We start from the raw sequence: 17,827 nt of genomic DNA, 5'->3' as shown, positions 1-17,827 counted from the left end.
CATTGATAACAATCACGTTGTCATTACGGAGGACTTTGTCATGGATCCTGTAATTTCACTACCTAATTTGTATTCTACAGCCGAAACAGATTACAGGAAAAATTGCTTGCCGGTTTGAAATATAGAAATAGAAATAATCTTTATCAAAACTCAATACAAGCACTTTTAAATACGTCATATTTTTTTTATTCTACCACTCATTCGGAACGCAGACTCATCACAAGAAGAACATAAATAGAAATAATCTTTATTCAAACAAACTCAATATAAGAACTTTTAAATAGTCATATTTTTTTATTCTACCACTCATTCCGAACGCAGACTCATCACAGAAGAACGAGCAAGAAACTTGTGTGTTGCTCTTTTAAATAGATTTTCTTTTTAAAACAAATAATTACACAATAACAATTAAGAGGCATGCGATAATGAATATAGAAACTACTACGTACTCATTCTTAGCGGATGCCTACATCGTAACATCTACCTACATGCCAAATTTCAGCCCGATCCGTCCAGTGGTTTGGGCTGTGCGTTGATAGATCACTAAGTCAGTCAACTTTGCGTTTTATATATATAGATTTATTTTGTATCGTATAGCGGATTTGCATATAGTTTAGAAAGAAGAAAAGAAAAGAAAGAAATTGTTTATTTGGTACTCTGAAAATAATGTTTAAAATTAAATTTACATTTTATATAAATAATTAGAGTACCAACTAGGTCTCCGCTCAGCATATGTCGTGACGGGGTGCCACGACGCTGGTTTTCAGCGGACACCTTATATACAATAAATATAATAAAATAATAATAATAATACACATACATACATAAATCCAGGCACAGGACAACACAAAGCAAACATTTACGACATACTACCATATATAAATAAAAATCAAACATAAACTACACACTGAAAACATAAAATAAACATAAACATAAATTTTAGTATGTCAAATATCGCACATTTAAGGTTGTTTGGAAGTTCAATTAAAAAAATATCCGAACATCCTTAGAAAATGTGTAATAAATAAATAACACACTATTTGGTCAGAGGTACCAGTCTCTACGGAGGCGTGGGTTTGAATCCCGCCGCTGTCACCGTAATACAGTTTGTAATTTTATTATTGCCCAATTTTTATATTTACTTACTTTGTTAATAGACAACAGTTTTGGATATATTTATATCCTATCGTAGTCGTTGATTTTTTATTGTAATAATTCACTGCTAAAGACTACAACAGAACAGTAGAGAGAGTGGACTTAGCCCCTTATGAGTTGTAGACCGCTTTGTCTCGATCTTGATTAATACTTCTTAATTTTATTATAAGCAGCAATTGTAAAAGCATATTATTTAATACAAATAAAGATTATTATTATATACTATAAAATTCTTCAATTTTTTTAAATGTAAATAAAGTTTTTTTTTATACTACGTTGATGGCAAATAAGTATACGGGCCATCAGATGTTGAATGTTTACCGTAGCCTATGGATGCCTGAACGTGCGCGTTGCTGACCCTTAAGAAACCTTAGTACAGCCTTCTTGAATACCCATATCTCGTAAGAAAATGTTAATAAATTACTTTTAGATAATAAATAAATAAATATACACTTACATCGACACCGCCATTATTCCATGGTGGCAACGCGTAGTGGGAGGGGTCATGATGCCCCCCTCCCATATGCTCTGCCATAACCGACATCCAATGCACCAGGCCCTGGGCCCCGCCACCACCTGAGGTGCCTGGTAGAACAAATTACTCATTAGAAAACTCTACATTATTGTAAGTACATAAAGATACACATATGTACACATAAGAATAGAAAAAAACACATTTTAAGTAATAGTTTTTTCAATTACAAAGATAGTTCGAAAAAGACATGACAGATAACAATAAAAATAATAATAACATCCATGAACAATCCACATAGCGCCATCTAGTACTAAAATAATTCCAGCCTGTTTTATGGGTACTAAACAACTTATATAAATACTTAAATACATTTTAAGTTTTGTAAATACCTACAATAATAAACATCGAAAATCCCATATCTTAACAGCTAAGGAATAATCATGCAAATAAAAAATACAAATAAAAAATATTCAGGCAAATAAGTGATCTGTCTATCTATCTATCCAAAAAAAATGTTATTGAAAATAAGTTATCTATCTAACGTCAGTTAAGGCCGGATAGCGCCCCCTAGTTTACAAAATATTTCCCAATACAATTATTGTCTTTATTAAGAGGTATAAATATCTTGTTAGTTTTTAATAACGAAGTCACGTATTCTTATAAATAGTCCAATTAGAATAAAAAAAGGAAGAAATTAGTATAAGACTAAAATGTCTAATGAGTCCGATTGCAGAGCAAACTATAGGAAATAGCAGCTACTTATTAGCATTTTTCTATAGCATGTTATATTGTAAGTATAATTCGTAAATCACGGGATCTTACCGCGTTTTATTTTTGTCGAGTTCCCGATATTTCCGGCCATGATCACGGGTAAACTGAAGAACAGCAGGTAGAAGGTAAATAAATCTTTTATGGGCAGACATATTCGTCTACCTTCACACGTCTACGTTTGTACAAACGAACATATTCGTCTACCTTCACACGTTTGTACAAACGAAGACGTGTGAAGGTAGATGAACCGTTGAAACACTGCCGAAATATCGGGAACTCAACAAAAATAAAATGTGGTAAGATCCCGTGATTTACTAATTATACTTATAAATAATGACCGCGTCAAACTTAAAACAGTACATGTTATAATGATTTTATAATCATCTGATCATGCATTGGATCACATTGGATCTCAAGCTATCATGATTTTACAATACAAACACTTTTTATCGAATTAGGTGTTTTGTGTGAATTTTGCGGAAGTTCACTTCATTACTTAATGGATTTATATTGGTTTAATTCCTCTACCATTAGCATGTGTGAGAACACAAATATTCACTTATACGTGAAATATAATAAATTATATATATAAATCCATTAAGTAACAAACACTTTATTACGTCAATTCTGAAGAATTTGTAATTACTTTGCTAGTAGAAAATTAATTGTGGTCGGTGCAGTTTGTCCTCCACTGATCCCTATCAGACGTCATTTCTGCGTTTACTTTCCTTTTATACAATCCATCCATTTTTTCGATCGTCCTCATCCTTTCCATCCATCTCATGTTAAATCCTTTCTCTAAGACATGACCCCTTCCGCCGCGTAACATGCCCATACCAAATATTTTCCATTTATTTTAGAAATGGCGATGCAGCAGTACTTGATTTTTACTTTCAAATTATGCTCCATATTAATTGCCTAACTTTTTTCCACATGGAGTCGATGTGACTACCTTGAATAGGAAAAAGACCGAGAGGAGAAAGGCCACGTTCTCCTTCTTATGTTTATACCCTATTGCATGATAGTGGCGCCATCAACTTCGCGTGGTGTTACAAATTAGTCAAATTATATATATATTTTTTTAAGCTTTTTAATTTTAGGTTCTTAGTTGTACAATTAGGTTATGTAAATACTAGTAATAAAGTGAAATTATTATATATTCAAAGTAACACAAGTATTTTTTTTACCTCCCAATTATTAAACAAGATACTATTAACAAGTTAGCTTAATAGATGTGAATCCAATAAAGTAGTCTAGATTCATAATTAATAAAAAAATGATACAGTGTTTTGTACACAAACTCCTTGCATATTCTTATTTATTTTACTACCAATTTTAAATATACTTTCTTTATTATTTCTTTATAGAATTGTCGTTTTTGCCTTACTACTATTTGTAGTCGTATTTTCATTATAAGTATTTACCATTTTTTATCCATTGCTTGATTTCACGCATACAGTCCATTTATTCTATCGCCCACAAAGTGGATGGTATATCAAAATTTCTTACCAGTGGGGACGGCGGCTGGTTGCGCGGCCGGCTGCTCCTGCCCCCCGCCGCCGGCCACCCCCCCTCCACTCCACACAAACGCTGACGACGCACCCGCCTTCTGGAACAATACCAACAAACACTTAGAAACCTGTTGATGAAAGTTCGAAAGGATTATAAGAAACTCGGTGACACGATTCCATGTTGACATTGCTCATTGCCGAATTATGAAATTTCTATTTGGTGGTCTAGCGGTTTAGCACACTGCTACTTTACTTCCGATGGTCACGAGTTCGATTCCTCGCACGGAATGAAACGTTTCTATTCATAAATATAATTGATAGACAAGACCGATTGGTCTTGTTTTATGTATGTATATATATTATATCTGTATTTACAAAATAAATGTATCTAAGTATATATATCAGTTGTCTAGTACCCATAACACAAGCTCTGCTAAACTGGAGACTAGATGTCTCTTTGTGAATTGTCATTTACATATTGCCTAAACAAAATTAAAATTACCGGAAATCAAATTATTTTCTTTTAGACTAGTGCACATATATAAATAGAACAAATAAATTTAAATAGTAAAGTAAAACAATTATTTAAAAGTGGTACAAATTATTGCATAAAATATTTGTTAAATCATCATAAATGTAATTCGTGTAAATGATAAAGAAAGAAGAAAGAAAGAAAGAAAAATATTTTATTCAGTGCAATGTAAAAAATACAATATAAACAACAAACAGAAAAAAAAGAGCAAATAAAATGTAATAATTAAACTTAATTTACCATAATTAAAAAATAAACATAAAATAAACATTTTTTACATCATGATAATGGCAAATTAAGTATTCATGCCTAAAGTGTTGAAACAATTATGATAAATTCTTGGATCTATAATAAGACTGAACCTTGAAGAATAACAGGAATAATCTATTGTCATAAAAATAAACTTGAAGAGGATAATAAAAACATCATCATCAGTTTAATACATATAACTCCCACCAGAGCTAATGGGTTATATAGCAATGAATAGTACTATTCCCAAATGAATAAACTTAAAGATAAGAACTTGCTCTTGCCTGTATTTTCCAGTAATTTAATTACCTCATCTGGAGAATCAGTAGTTCCATCTCCAATATTCTCATCATCTGAGGTTTCTGTACCAAATCCATTTGAAAACAGCATACTCCTCGGATAGAGCGAGTAACAGTCTGTTATATTCCGCCTTCTCTTACCAAGACTGGCCAGAAAACTTTTATATAATTGCGTTGGAAGAAGAAATGGTGAACGACTTTGGAAGCCATCTTTGAAACTCAAATTCTGGTTTCGAAATGGATTCCCAAAATCAAAGTCAGGTACAAACTCTTTCTTAATGAAATCTGCTACTGGATGCAACGCCAGTGTGTTTTCTGTATAATCCAAAGCTGTATTCTCTGCATCATCATTGGGTCCATTATTCTCTAAATCGCTACTCTCAGAATTAGCATCGCTTGAATTATTATCATTCTGATCAATTTTTGTCTCGCTCCCTTCTGTGTAATCCTCAAATTCACGTTTCATTTGTAGATTCATTGGGTTTTTCATGTATGAATTGGAAAGCGTCACTGACATTTTTATTGGCACTTTTCTTTTACAAATATATTTTTTCACTATTATTAATACTACAGTTTATATAATCTCGAAATAAAAATAAATATTTCTTCGTATTGTATGTAGGTATTTTTAGGAACTATCGTTGGGTTAGGAGGTGTCTGGACCAAAACTGGTTAAAGTAAGCATTGATTAATTTTGAATTCAAAACATCTTAAGGCATTAACTTCACCCGCTTCGAAAAACGATTATCTTTTATTAGACATTTTAATTAAAATGATGATATTATAAGTTGTATACGCAGTCATAGAGGTTTTTAAAATTTTATGTCGACGTATATTTAAATTGTTTTTGTTTTTTACGAGTTTCAATACGAGACGAGTATATCATCATCACTGCTTAGTTTATCCCTATTATTGTGTAATCCATACATCCCATCATTTATAAAAAATAGATATTTTAATTGCAGTCTAGCTTCTAAATCCCAACACGAAACCAACAACTACACCAATGATGACCAAACAATGACCAAATATTATCACAGCTATCACACCTGAAATATATTTCTAGACTAGGCTGAATATTTTTGTCACATGACCTACATGCTACGTGAAAGTCGAGACTTGGCCGTGTATCGATTTCAATTTTACGTTCTCTTATTTTAGCGGCCTCACATTCTGATCTAAGTTTAAGTTCTACTTGGGGAAGATAAATTCTGCATGAACAATGTTGACTTTCTACAAAATAATCTATGTTATGTACAATATATACATTTATAATATATATTTCTTTCATTCCAGTCATGCTCCATCCAACACTTGTCTTTAGCGATAAGACCGCCTTTTGTGCCTTTATACTTTAAATATTCTGTTTCCTTTTGTATCTGTTTTAAGTAGGATAATAAAGTTTGTATTATTATTAGTTGCATTTATTGCAACTAAAAATAAGAATAAGAAATAAAAATAAAATAAATAAGTCTTCATGGTAGCTCACTCAGATCTATTTCTGCCACCATGCAGCTTGTTTTCTAAGCTGTTTTTTAGTTGATAGGTGAAATATGGCAGTAAAATTATATAGTACGGAAGCATGAGTACCGTCCTTAGTCAGGAATATGATGGTGTCATATGATATAATGAGAGTTTAAAACGAGAAAGAGAAAAGAAAGAAAGAGAGTTTTACTTTTATAATGAATGACTTCAAATTCTTAATATACTTATTCAGTTCGAAATATTTCGTTAAATATATCAAAATCGACAATCTAATATATATAATTATATGTTCATTATATGTGTGTATTTAAAAATTGATAAATAATGCAACTGTTTGCGAGATTCTTTGGCAAGTTTTTGTGAGTAACACATTCTGGCTCCAGTTTTGCTGTATAAGATATGTTGTTACGTAAATTATTAAGGCTAAGGCTAAATCTAGTAGCTATAAATACTATTTTATTATATGTGTATATATTTTTTAAAGAATACTGTTACTGGAGCGGGAACACAACTACTATATTAATAAAAACTAAATACTAGTAAAAATGTGTATTCTCCTTCTTCTTTCTTAAGGGCTCACAGTGAAGGAAAGTAACAAAAAATATGTTAGTCAAAAGTGACATATATAAAATAGATATCAAAAATAAAAAGTTTATAAAAAGAATGGTAGACAAGCTGCCAGTACAAATACTATGGTTTACATTTTTTACATTTTGATTTGCACTATTTGATATACAATCAAAGTTAGGTAATAATTCTGATGAGAATAATATTCTAATAAGAAATAATAAAAAAATATTCTAATAAGTAAAATATATACATCATTATCATTTTACATTTATTTATTAGATAAATAGAATAGAAATAATTTTTATTTAAATAAACTTATATTAAACTTAAACCAAGAAAGAAGAATGGGGAAGAAATTTATCTGTGTCCATTTGCATTTTTTTATATTACGATGGTGGCAATGAAACATACGGCCCATCTGATGGTAAACGGTTATCGTAACCTTTGCACGCATGAAACATTGGGAAGTGTCTTGTGAGCGTTACTGACCCTAGAATTACTACCAAATAGTACAACCCAATTAATATATTGTTTATTAAATTTATAAAATGTCAAAATTGAATTTAAACATCATGTGTGTTATATAATAAATGAGTTTTGAAAATTGAATTGAAAAACCCTGAATGTATTTTTTCATAAAATGTCATTGGAATTTTTAGGAACTTTCAGAAATAAACTTTCACAAAATAAATGTTACAACTTAACCACACTTTGTAAGCATGTGCTTTATATTTTTGTGGTACTGCAGTAAATAAATTGATAAGGCGGAGTAAGGTCGCCGGTATTACAATAAATCTATCGAAAAAAAAACCCTTATTAGAATGCTATACGACTTTTTAATATTCAAATTAATTTTTTTTATATGCTATGTGTAGATATACACATAGCATATATGAAATAAATATTAATATTTTAAACGCGAAAGTATGTATGTCTGTTTGTTACTCTTTCACGCAAAAACTACTGAACGGATTTTGATGAAACGTTACAGTAATATAGCTTATACATCAGAATAACTTATAGACTTGTAATAAATAGGCTACCCATATTTTTAATACAAAATCAGGACATCGATTTTGTTAAAGAATTAGAAAACGTACTAATCTTTTGTAAACATAGGCTAAATTTACTAATTGGAATATGGCATATGTTGTATTAATTTCAATATACATTATGCTTCTTATATTACGTATTATTTTGAACGGAAACATTGATATAACTTGTACGTATCCTTGTGTTGAGACTACGGATAAATCTAAATATATATAACTCAAAGGTGACTGACGTAGTGATCTATCAACGCACAGCCCAAACGACTGGACGGATCGGGCTGAAATTTGGCATGCAGGTAGATGTTATGACGTAGGCATCCGCTAAGAAAGAATTTTGATTAATTCTACCCCCAAGGGGATAAAATAGGGGATGGAAGTTTGTATGAAACTTTGTCAATTTTAAACCGGGTGAGACTTTGCATGAATAATGCTACTAGCCCGTAGGAACCCCTAAGAAAGGATTTTGATAAATTCCACCCCTAAGGGGATAAATTAACGCGAGCGAAGCCGCGGGCAAAAAATAGATAGATAGAATATACTTTATTTGTAATACACAGTAAAGAAAAGACATAAACAATATATATTAAAACACATATATAATTGCAATAAGGCGGTTTTGTTCCTGAAAGTAATCTTTCAAGGCAACCTTGGGGAATCGGATTTAAATATCGAAAATGGAGGGAAGTAATATGCAAATAGGAGAAAAGTGAAACAAAACATACAAGTGATAAAATATATGTATAGTATGTCGACTAAGTAACTTATTAATATGTTATTTTTTTGGTATGCGTATTTAATTTTAGTAACTAGGGCAAGCGTAGAATATGACAACATGTCCCAAAAAATAGTCAGTTAATTACGCTAACTCTAGCGCATATTCGTTGTATAAATTTATTTTTACAAGATTGCGCGCCATTTTGTTTAATTTTTGTTAGTTTTTAAATTTGAATATAGAATCGTAACAGATGTATTTTTTAAAATAAGAATTTATAGGACAACGTTTTGATAATGCTATTCACGCATATATACGTAAATAAGTTGTTCTATTTTTAAAAGTATTGTTTGGAGGGAAAATATCCATCTAGATATGATACTGAAGAAATTACTATAACAGTTTTCCCTAACTAAGATATATTTGTGTACTGATAGTATAAAACATGTTTTACATATTTTAAAGATTCTTACCAAGTTTCATTGCATACAAATTCTAAAATCTTTAAATTTCTCGACTTATATACTATATTATAGCACCCATGTATTGTACATATAAACCTTCCTCTTGAATCACTCTATCTATTGCCGAAAACTGTATTAATCGATTCCATCCATTTAAGAGATATAAGTGATCAGATAGCACGGCAATTTTGTTTTATACTGTGTAAAGATTACAAACTATAAGAAATTATGAGAAGAGTCTCCAAAATACTTGATGCGTTGCATGTTTTACATACAATATATTCAATTTTATATGTTAAAAGATTAATTGTATTCTAATAGTATTCTAGTACAGGCATAACAGCTCAGTCCAGGGGGGGAAGGGGATTGTTAGTAATGTGGACTGTTGATCTTATTGCTAGCAATGTACCATGTCAGGTTGACCTCCACGCGGTTCCCCCTAGAAACCATCGTGATAAATTCTTGGTGAATTTGTCACGATGGGCTAACTGACCTGACCTCATGCTCATCTTATCATCCTCCACTGGTGCCCCGCCAGCGTAAACCGTTAGCGCAGGCGGGTGCACCATTCCATTATCATCCATAAAAAAAAAACCAATAGCTTAGTCCTCTAGAATGGCAATATTATAAAATTATTAAACAGCACCGTTTTATTATCAATATATATATAATATTATATTTTTATTATCAATATATATACAATTTTATGTACTAAAAGTATGTTTTATATTTTTTTTACAATAAGGTACACGAATGCTCTAAATATCTTCAACATATCTTATACATATTGGCTACTAAGGCTGTATAAAAGACTTCTTATTAGAGATCTTATTAGAAATAAAAAACCAATTCAAATAATTCCAACATCAAGTTTATGAATATAAATAAAAGGAAAACAAAGTTAAATTGATAAAAAAAAAATGGTTTTGCCATAATAGGAAAAGTCTATATTTAATTGCCCCAATTAACAAAATGTCCAAATCCGTAAACAGACTGACCCATCATTGTACGAAATCTGATAGAAAATGGAGTTCTTCGTAAATTGGTTGCTCAAACTGACCGACTTACACAAAACAGTCGAAAACTCTAGAGCATGTAACACTCAGTTTCCTTATTATATAGGTACCTATAATGTAAGAATTAATATCAAAGTTTTTTCCATCTAATTAACAGTACACATGTCTCATAAATCAAATGTATTACTGTAGACAATGGCTGTAATTATTCTGTTACATATGACAGCCGATTAACATGTTCCATGAAGCTAAAATTCACAACAATTATGTTACAATGAAATAACAAAACGTGTCCAAATACTGAATATTTTTTAAAACACGCGAACGCAGCCACTTGTACATCACAGACAAGGACGAGCACACAGATATACGCACACAGCCGCACACTCATTAACACATACATTTATTTACATCACTAATGCGCGTGGCACGTGTCCATTAAACTTAACAGCGGTTGCAATCAAAACTTTCAATTACAAATCAATTCACGGCACTGTCGCGGTAACGCCGCCATCGATTATTTGAAATTTTTATTCCTTTTCGCGCGTTTTTGTGTGTTCGATTTTCGAATTTTTGGAATGTACTTTTTACGCCGCGAAACGGGTGAAGAATGCCTTTGAAATTACGAACGGCCAGCATGGCCGATCGATTATAGTTTTATTTTTATTTGTAGTAAAGAGCTCTTTTTGAAATAACTCCGTTATTGTTTTGGGGGTTTTTTCTTAGTTTTTTTATTGGAATTTTAGAGACGACTAGATAGACTAGTCTTTACCGCGAGGTATTCGCTATGAAACTCTTCCCGTGAGGTTGCTGCAAGGAAAAGCATTTTTCCAACACATGGAAAGTTTTCTTTGGAGGCGAGCTTGTGTGTATCGAGTGACGTGCGATACATGTCTGTGTATCCAGACTTAAGGCGTCTCGTGTACGTGTGAGTGCATTCCTTCTTTTGTGTGAGTATTTTATGACTCTGAGTGCATCCCTTTCGAGCTGCAAGCGATTTATATGTGTGCGCTTACTTTTTTTCTGGACGGCACCGCGTTCATGTGTTGCGGGCGAAGTTTTCATGTATGAGTGAACTGTTTTTTCTGCATGCATTCAATCCACATTGTACTTTATATCGAAGGCATAAGGGTCAACTTCCTTTGGGGATGTGTAATGTATTTTTCAGTTTTATATCGGCGATATGAGAATCGCGGATAGCAAAGAAAATGTGAGAGGAATAAAAAAAATGCATGCATCGTATATTTTCAGGTAGACACATTTTTCTTTAACCCATTTATAGATGTTTTTCACATGTGTGTGAGTGTGTGCTTGCATCAGGGAGGTAGGGGGGTAGTCTTAAAGGGTTGAGAGAAAGGGGGGAACATATAAAAATGATAACGCATCGCAAGACGGCTTCTTTTATGGTTTTTCTTTATTTTTTAATGTGTTTTTTTATTGGATCGAGGTGGAACACCTCTTATGAGCTTGAATATAGATAGTCTAATATGTTTAGTAACTTTAAAAGAAATTAATTTATTTTATATAATATTGTTACTTACTTGTATTCAACATACGAAAGAAATGGGAAAGATATTTTAAGAAATAAGAAGTGCATAACGTGAATTAAAATGACTATTTTGTAGTTGAAAATTATTTTAAAAAGAGTTTCTTTAGTTTATCGTTTTTTTTATATATATTTTCCCTACTTTAGTATATTTTCTCAAGTATCAATTCAGTACTTTGTTATAAGAATATTATTTATAATTCTAAATAATTAAAATAACCGAGTAATAGAGTGTTTTTGTAGAAAATATCTAACTTAAAATTCATAGCGCTGACAATGTTATCTGATTGAACACAGATTATCGCATGCCTAGTTCTTGTTGTTAATTAAATATAAGTAAATCAATATTTATTTAAAAGAGCAACACAAGTTTTTCTTACTTATTCTTCGGGTGATGAATCTGCATTCCGAATCCGAGAATAAAAAAACATGACTATAAAGATTATTAATTTAATTGAATTTTTTCTACTCTATTCTTTCTATTTTTTCTATTTCTATCTATTCTCAATACGCAAGGTTTAAAGTTTGATAGTACTTATCGCTTGATTTTAAGTAGCTTAATTAGTAAGTTAGTGTTAAATAAATTCAGTATTAATAATTATTTTATTTAGAATAATATTAATTTCGCAAATTTATGTATATTTTTTCAGAGCATCATGGTCTACTAGTTTGCAACCGATATAGACTGAAAGGTCTTGAGTTCAAATTTAGCAGACAACAAAAAACATCGTATATCAAGTTGCTAACTGTTCCTATCGCAAAGTATTTCTATCACAGGGGACTGACTTTCCTGTGATAGAAATACTAATAACAAAACAATATAATTACAGAGAGAAATGTAGAGTTGTAAAGTCATCAGTGTGGGTATGTCTGTCTACAAATTGAAAAATAGTCTAAACAAAATATAAATTTGTAAACTCATTGGTGTGGGAACATCTGTCTATATATTTCAGAAGAAAACTAGCCCGCTTCGTGATCTTTGTTTCAGTTGAAGGGTGAGACTAGGCAGTAAAAATATTGGGTAAGAGGCACTAATTGACATTTTAGTGCTTCTTATCGAATATTTGCCTCAGAATTGGTACTGTATGAATGGTATCACGAGTATACATGTTAACGTGATCTCCGTAGTGCTGTTCATGTATATATGCGACGGTTACCACTTACCATCAGGTGCACAGTCAGCTTATTTTCCATTCCAATTACATAAAACCAGTTCCTTTATACATATACATATATAAATATATATATATTTCTAATAAGTATTTTATTTCTATTTATTCCATGGCGTCATCCAATAAGAAAGAGTTTTCTAATATTGGAATAGATTTTCCATTTTCATTGTCAATCATTTATTTACTTGAAATCTTATTATTAATATAAACGCGAAAGTTTGTGAGTATAGATGTTTGTTACTCGTTCACGCAAAAATACTGAACGGATTTTGATGAAACTTTACAATAATATAGCTTATACATTACGCGGGCGTAGCCGCGGGAACAGTTAGTAATTAATGAATTGAGCAGTTACTTTATACAAGGGTCCTATTCTGGCTACGTACAGATAATTAATAAAATTTCAAAAAAATATAAATTTTGACACACTCATATTAAAACACCCTTCGATATTGATGTACCCTATATAAGTATAGTACATCACCTTGCTCTATTGTCAATAGTTTCCATAACCCTATATAAGGATTTTATTGGGTTTTTTTAACACGTTACTTTTAATTATTTTAATTTTCAGACCTTATCGTTTGTTGAATATTATTTATCGCCTATACTCATCAGAGATAATGAAGGATTCTAATAATTATTCTGATGTATAAGCTATATAACTGTAAAGTTTCATCAACATTCGTTCAGTAGTTTTTACGTGAAAGAGTAACAAACATCCATCAATCCCTCTATCCATCCATACTCACAAACTTTCGCGTTTATAATATTAGTAAGATGGCTCTATATTTTTGTAATCATGTATAATAAGCTCATTTGAAAACAATAAGAGGTGATTTTCTTGTTAGTTCTTCTTAGCTCGAAAGCACTTCGAATTGACGGTAGATTTAACGTACCATAAGAGTCTGTAATAGATGTGATTTGATTGAAATAACTTTCTACGTTTTATATACTTATTTGTTTTATAAAAAAAAATATATCAGCTAACGCTACTTCAATTTTATATAAAAAGCAAAGAAGTAAGAAAAGGGACATAAAAACTGCACCGAACGAGGCGAACAGACTAAAAAATACATCAAACATATATACATATAGGTATAGGAAAATATAAAATACTGCCAGTAAAAAATATATAAAAGCAACAAAAATATATTATTCTCGAGACGTGTGGCCACACAGGTATGTTGAGCGTGTGTGTTTCTTGTATGTGTGAGTGGGAAATAAATGGAGTCGATTTTGGTGTATATTTTTTTAATAAATAAATACACCTTCACGATTGTCGTTCCAGATGGGGTAGTCAGAGACATTGTCAGACATAAATATAGTAGAAGTAACACTTGACATATCCACATTTAGGTAGATACTTATGTATATGTACATAAATGTGGAATGAAATGTATTAGGGGTTTAGTCAGCTGCCCACGCCGTCTATCGGATTTGTTTGAATCGACATTTCTATCAGCAGAGAGTCAGTTAGAATATAAATTGACACACAAAGTATTTTTTGCGGAAGCCAGATTCTTTGTGATTCAGATTCGTAGCCTTTCGCTGTAAATCGAGGTATTATAGCAATAGACATTTAATTTAGTGGAATGAGTCAAGAGTCTCGGAAAAGGTGTGTTGACTTAAAATGAGTTATAAATTTTAATGAAACAAGAGTTGAGTGTAGTCATAGAAATCACTCTCTATAAAACAGATATATATATAATAACATATTAATGCAGCTTTTCTTATGTGGATTTTATTTTTATAATTTACAGTTTTAATGCAATTTCGAAAACTATAATATTCATGATTTTAATACGGAATACCATGATTAGACTATATCTGTAATGTAACTGAAATAAGAACATAGGAACAAAATTGTTTTTTTTAATTAATTTATATAGCGGTAGTGGATTCATTTTTATGATAACTTTTTTTACCAACGTATTATTTTTATTTACGTATTATTATATTAACTTTCATACCAACGTATAGATTTGCTAGTTTTGAAAGATTAGATATACAGACTTTCATATTTATAATCAAAACAGTTACAAATATAAATATTAATGCGAAACGACTCAATAGCTTTCTCTATGACCTATTCCTAGACCAAATAGGCGATGTTGTCTCTGTGTGCGTATATGCACCTTCGCGTATGAAACACCGATGTCATAAACGAGTACTAAACTAGATGTGGCCACGTAAATATTTTATTAATAATTTTTAGAGGGTTCAACCCTCGCAAGTATTATACATTGGAAATTGAGTATGTTTATTTGTTATGTTAACCAGGCATCATAAAAAATCGACTAATCCGAGAGGTTTATTTAAAGTTTTAAGTTTTACTTTTTTTTTATTTCAAAAATGTCAAAACCTTAACTGTTTTGACATTTATTACACAAACAAGAGACTTACTTAGGTTTACATAATTACATTATGTAAACCTAAGTAGTACCTAGTAGTGAGTCTCTTGGATTAATGTGATTTGATTTAATATCGTTATAGCGTTTCCATCACCGGAGGATCACTTAAAACTAAGACACATAAGTTTTTCTTATTTTGGGTAGATTAGAATTAAAAATTATTGGGGTATAAGTTAGAGTAATAGATAACTAGGCCACACCTCTTAAAATAAACTATATTTCTAATTTATTGCTCTTTCTTGCCAGTAACTCTCAAAGATGAACTTGATCCTTTATAGTAGGATTCACACGCTATTTTAAATTTAGAATATTCCATATCTGTTCTATCTTTAAATTCCTCCCTCCATTTTTAATTCAGTACGACACATCTAGTAGAGCGATTCTATTTTATATCGTTCGTTTGTACACCCACACGCAAAAGTTGCATGTATATGCTACAGAAAACCGAACTCATATCGTACTTACGCCCTTATACGGCGTAGTCTTGAGAATATACTACGGGCGCAATAAAGTATACAATATTAAATTTACTTAAATAAAATATCGCAATAACGATCACTCAAATTGATTTGTTTTAGGCACTTTTATAGGTAAAACACCTATAAAAGTGCCTCACGCAAAAACTACTGAACGGATTTTGATGAAACTTTTCAATAATATAGCCGATACATCAGAATAACACATAGGATATAAATTTAATGCGGGTGAAACAGCGGGCACAGCTAATATTTTAAATAGTTTAAAAAATAACATTAATTAATTATAATTAGCATTTATTTGTTGTCATTATAAAATTTTAATAGTATAAATAAGTTATGAAATCCTCCCTTTCAAGCCTTTACAACGCTTTCTCTACATTAAAAAGTAGCCTATGTCCTTTCTTTTCTTATCGTCTAGACTATATGTGTAACAAATTTCATTTAGTTCAGTAGTCTTGGTGTGAAAGCAAGACCGATAGACAAACAGACAGACGCGTTTATAATATTAGAGTTAGTATTTCTTACAGATATGACAATTAATGTATAAATAAATGCAGTTTTGATGAATGTAATGCTATGTTACCATAACCACGGTCCGGCGAGCATCGTCGTATGCTCGGTGCGCATCCAATATTAATCGTAAATTGAGCGTTTAAATTCTGCTAATGGTATGTATAAAAATTAGACCAGTTTGCGCTATTAGCTATGTAAATTAACTTATTAAAGTATCTATTGAAGCGGCGAGGAATTTCCAATGAGGAATTATCGATTATCGGCTTATAGATGATCTTTTTAAAGTGACTTCGTATGAGATTTTTATTGTGGTACACTTTGTACGAAATCGTTTATTTGGTAACTCTAAAGTGTGTGTTTCTTTCTGGACTACTCTAATGGCCGCTACAACTTCACCAGCCGATAGGGGCGAATGAATGAGAGAGTTAATCCTTACTAATATTATAAATGCGAAAGTAACTCTGTCTGTCTGTCTGTCTTATATAATTCACAAAAGTTACATTCGAGTAAAGTCCGGGCAGGCCACTAGTAAAAAAATATTTTGATAGTAATCTATTAATTTGGTCGCAAGTGTACACGAAAAGCCTCGTACGGTCAGAAGATACATAAAATATTCTATGAATTTATTTCCGAGCTTTTCAGCAAAATTGCGAAGAACGAAATGTGCAACTTTTTTTAAATATATTTTTGCTCTCCTCTGAATTTTATAACTATTTATTAAATATTTATTATAAGGAAGTAAGTATATAAAGTTACTTCGTTGTTATTACTTGCGTTAGAAATTTTGTTTTTTTTTATATACTACGATGATGGCAAATAAGCATACGACCCATCTGATGGTAAATGTTACCGTAGCCTATGGATGCCAGAAACACTAGGGGTGATCGTGCGCGTTGCCGACCCATAAGAAACCTTCATAGGGTATATTGAGGTTTTTATTATTTAAGTATTATTTATATTCAAGTATATTAGGATCTTGAAAAACCCCATCCTGTAGTTTCGTGAGAAAACCTCGGCAGGTAGTTCATTCCTCAATCTACGAGTACGCGGGTGGAAGCTCCTCTGAAACCACACTGTCCGAGACCTTAGAGACTTAGGTTCTAGCGTGTGGATTACAACCACATAGGATGTTTATATGTTAAAATAGTCTAATGGGCCATCTGCGGCAAACAGCTTTTGAATAGTTCGAAAAAAAATGTGTTTATTTTATATAATTGTCTGTGCCATTATAACTGCTAAACATTTCAAACAATATTTGATTAAGTTTGTTAAAGAAAGTTACTTTCGTAACTATAGTTCTTACGTGTTCGAAGAATAACTTAAATGTAGCGTCAGTTTCTATTTTTTTTTAATAAATATTTAATTGAATATTTGGTATGTGGTCGTTGCGGACGGTACATCCTATATTCTGG

At 31.3% G+C, this 17,827-nt stretch overlaps 1 protein-coding gene across 1 annotated transcript in view; it reads right to left on the bottom strand.

Moving 5' to 3' along the window:
* The window catches only part of LOC131843878 (uncharacterized), a 39,286-nt gene extending 33,697 nt beyond the window's left edge, over positions 1–5,589 (bottom strand). The window contains exons 1-3 of the mRNA XM_059192645.1: positions 5,003–5,589; positions 3,911–4,010; positions 1,613–1,740 (exon numbers count right to left, since the gene is read on the bottom strand). Coding sequence (XP_059048628.1) covers positions 1,613–1,740; positions 3,911–4,010; positions 5,003–5,509 — 735 coding nt within the window. The 5' untranslated portion in view covers positions 5,510–5,589. The remainder of the gene's footprint in view (positions 1–1,612; positions 1,741–3,910; positions 4,011–5,002) is intronic.
* Positions 5,590–17,827: the final 12,238 nt, after the last annotated feature.

Source organism: Achroia grisella, unplaced genomic scaffold, assembly GCF_030625045.1.
Source record: "Achroia grisella isolate CSIRO2021 unplaced genomic scaffold, CSIRO_AGI_Agris_v1 utg3539, whole genome shotgun sequence".
Classification (NCBI taxonomy): Eukaryota; Metazoa; Arthropoda; class Insecta; order Lepidoptera; family Pyralidae; genus Achroia; species Achroia grisella.
Note: the sequence above shows the minus strand (reverse complement) of the source record. Positions and strands in the feature narration are given on the sequence as shown.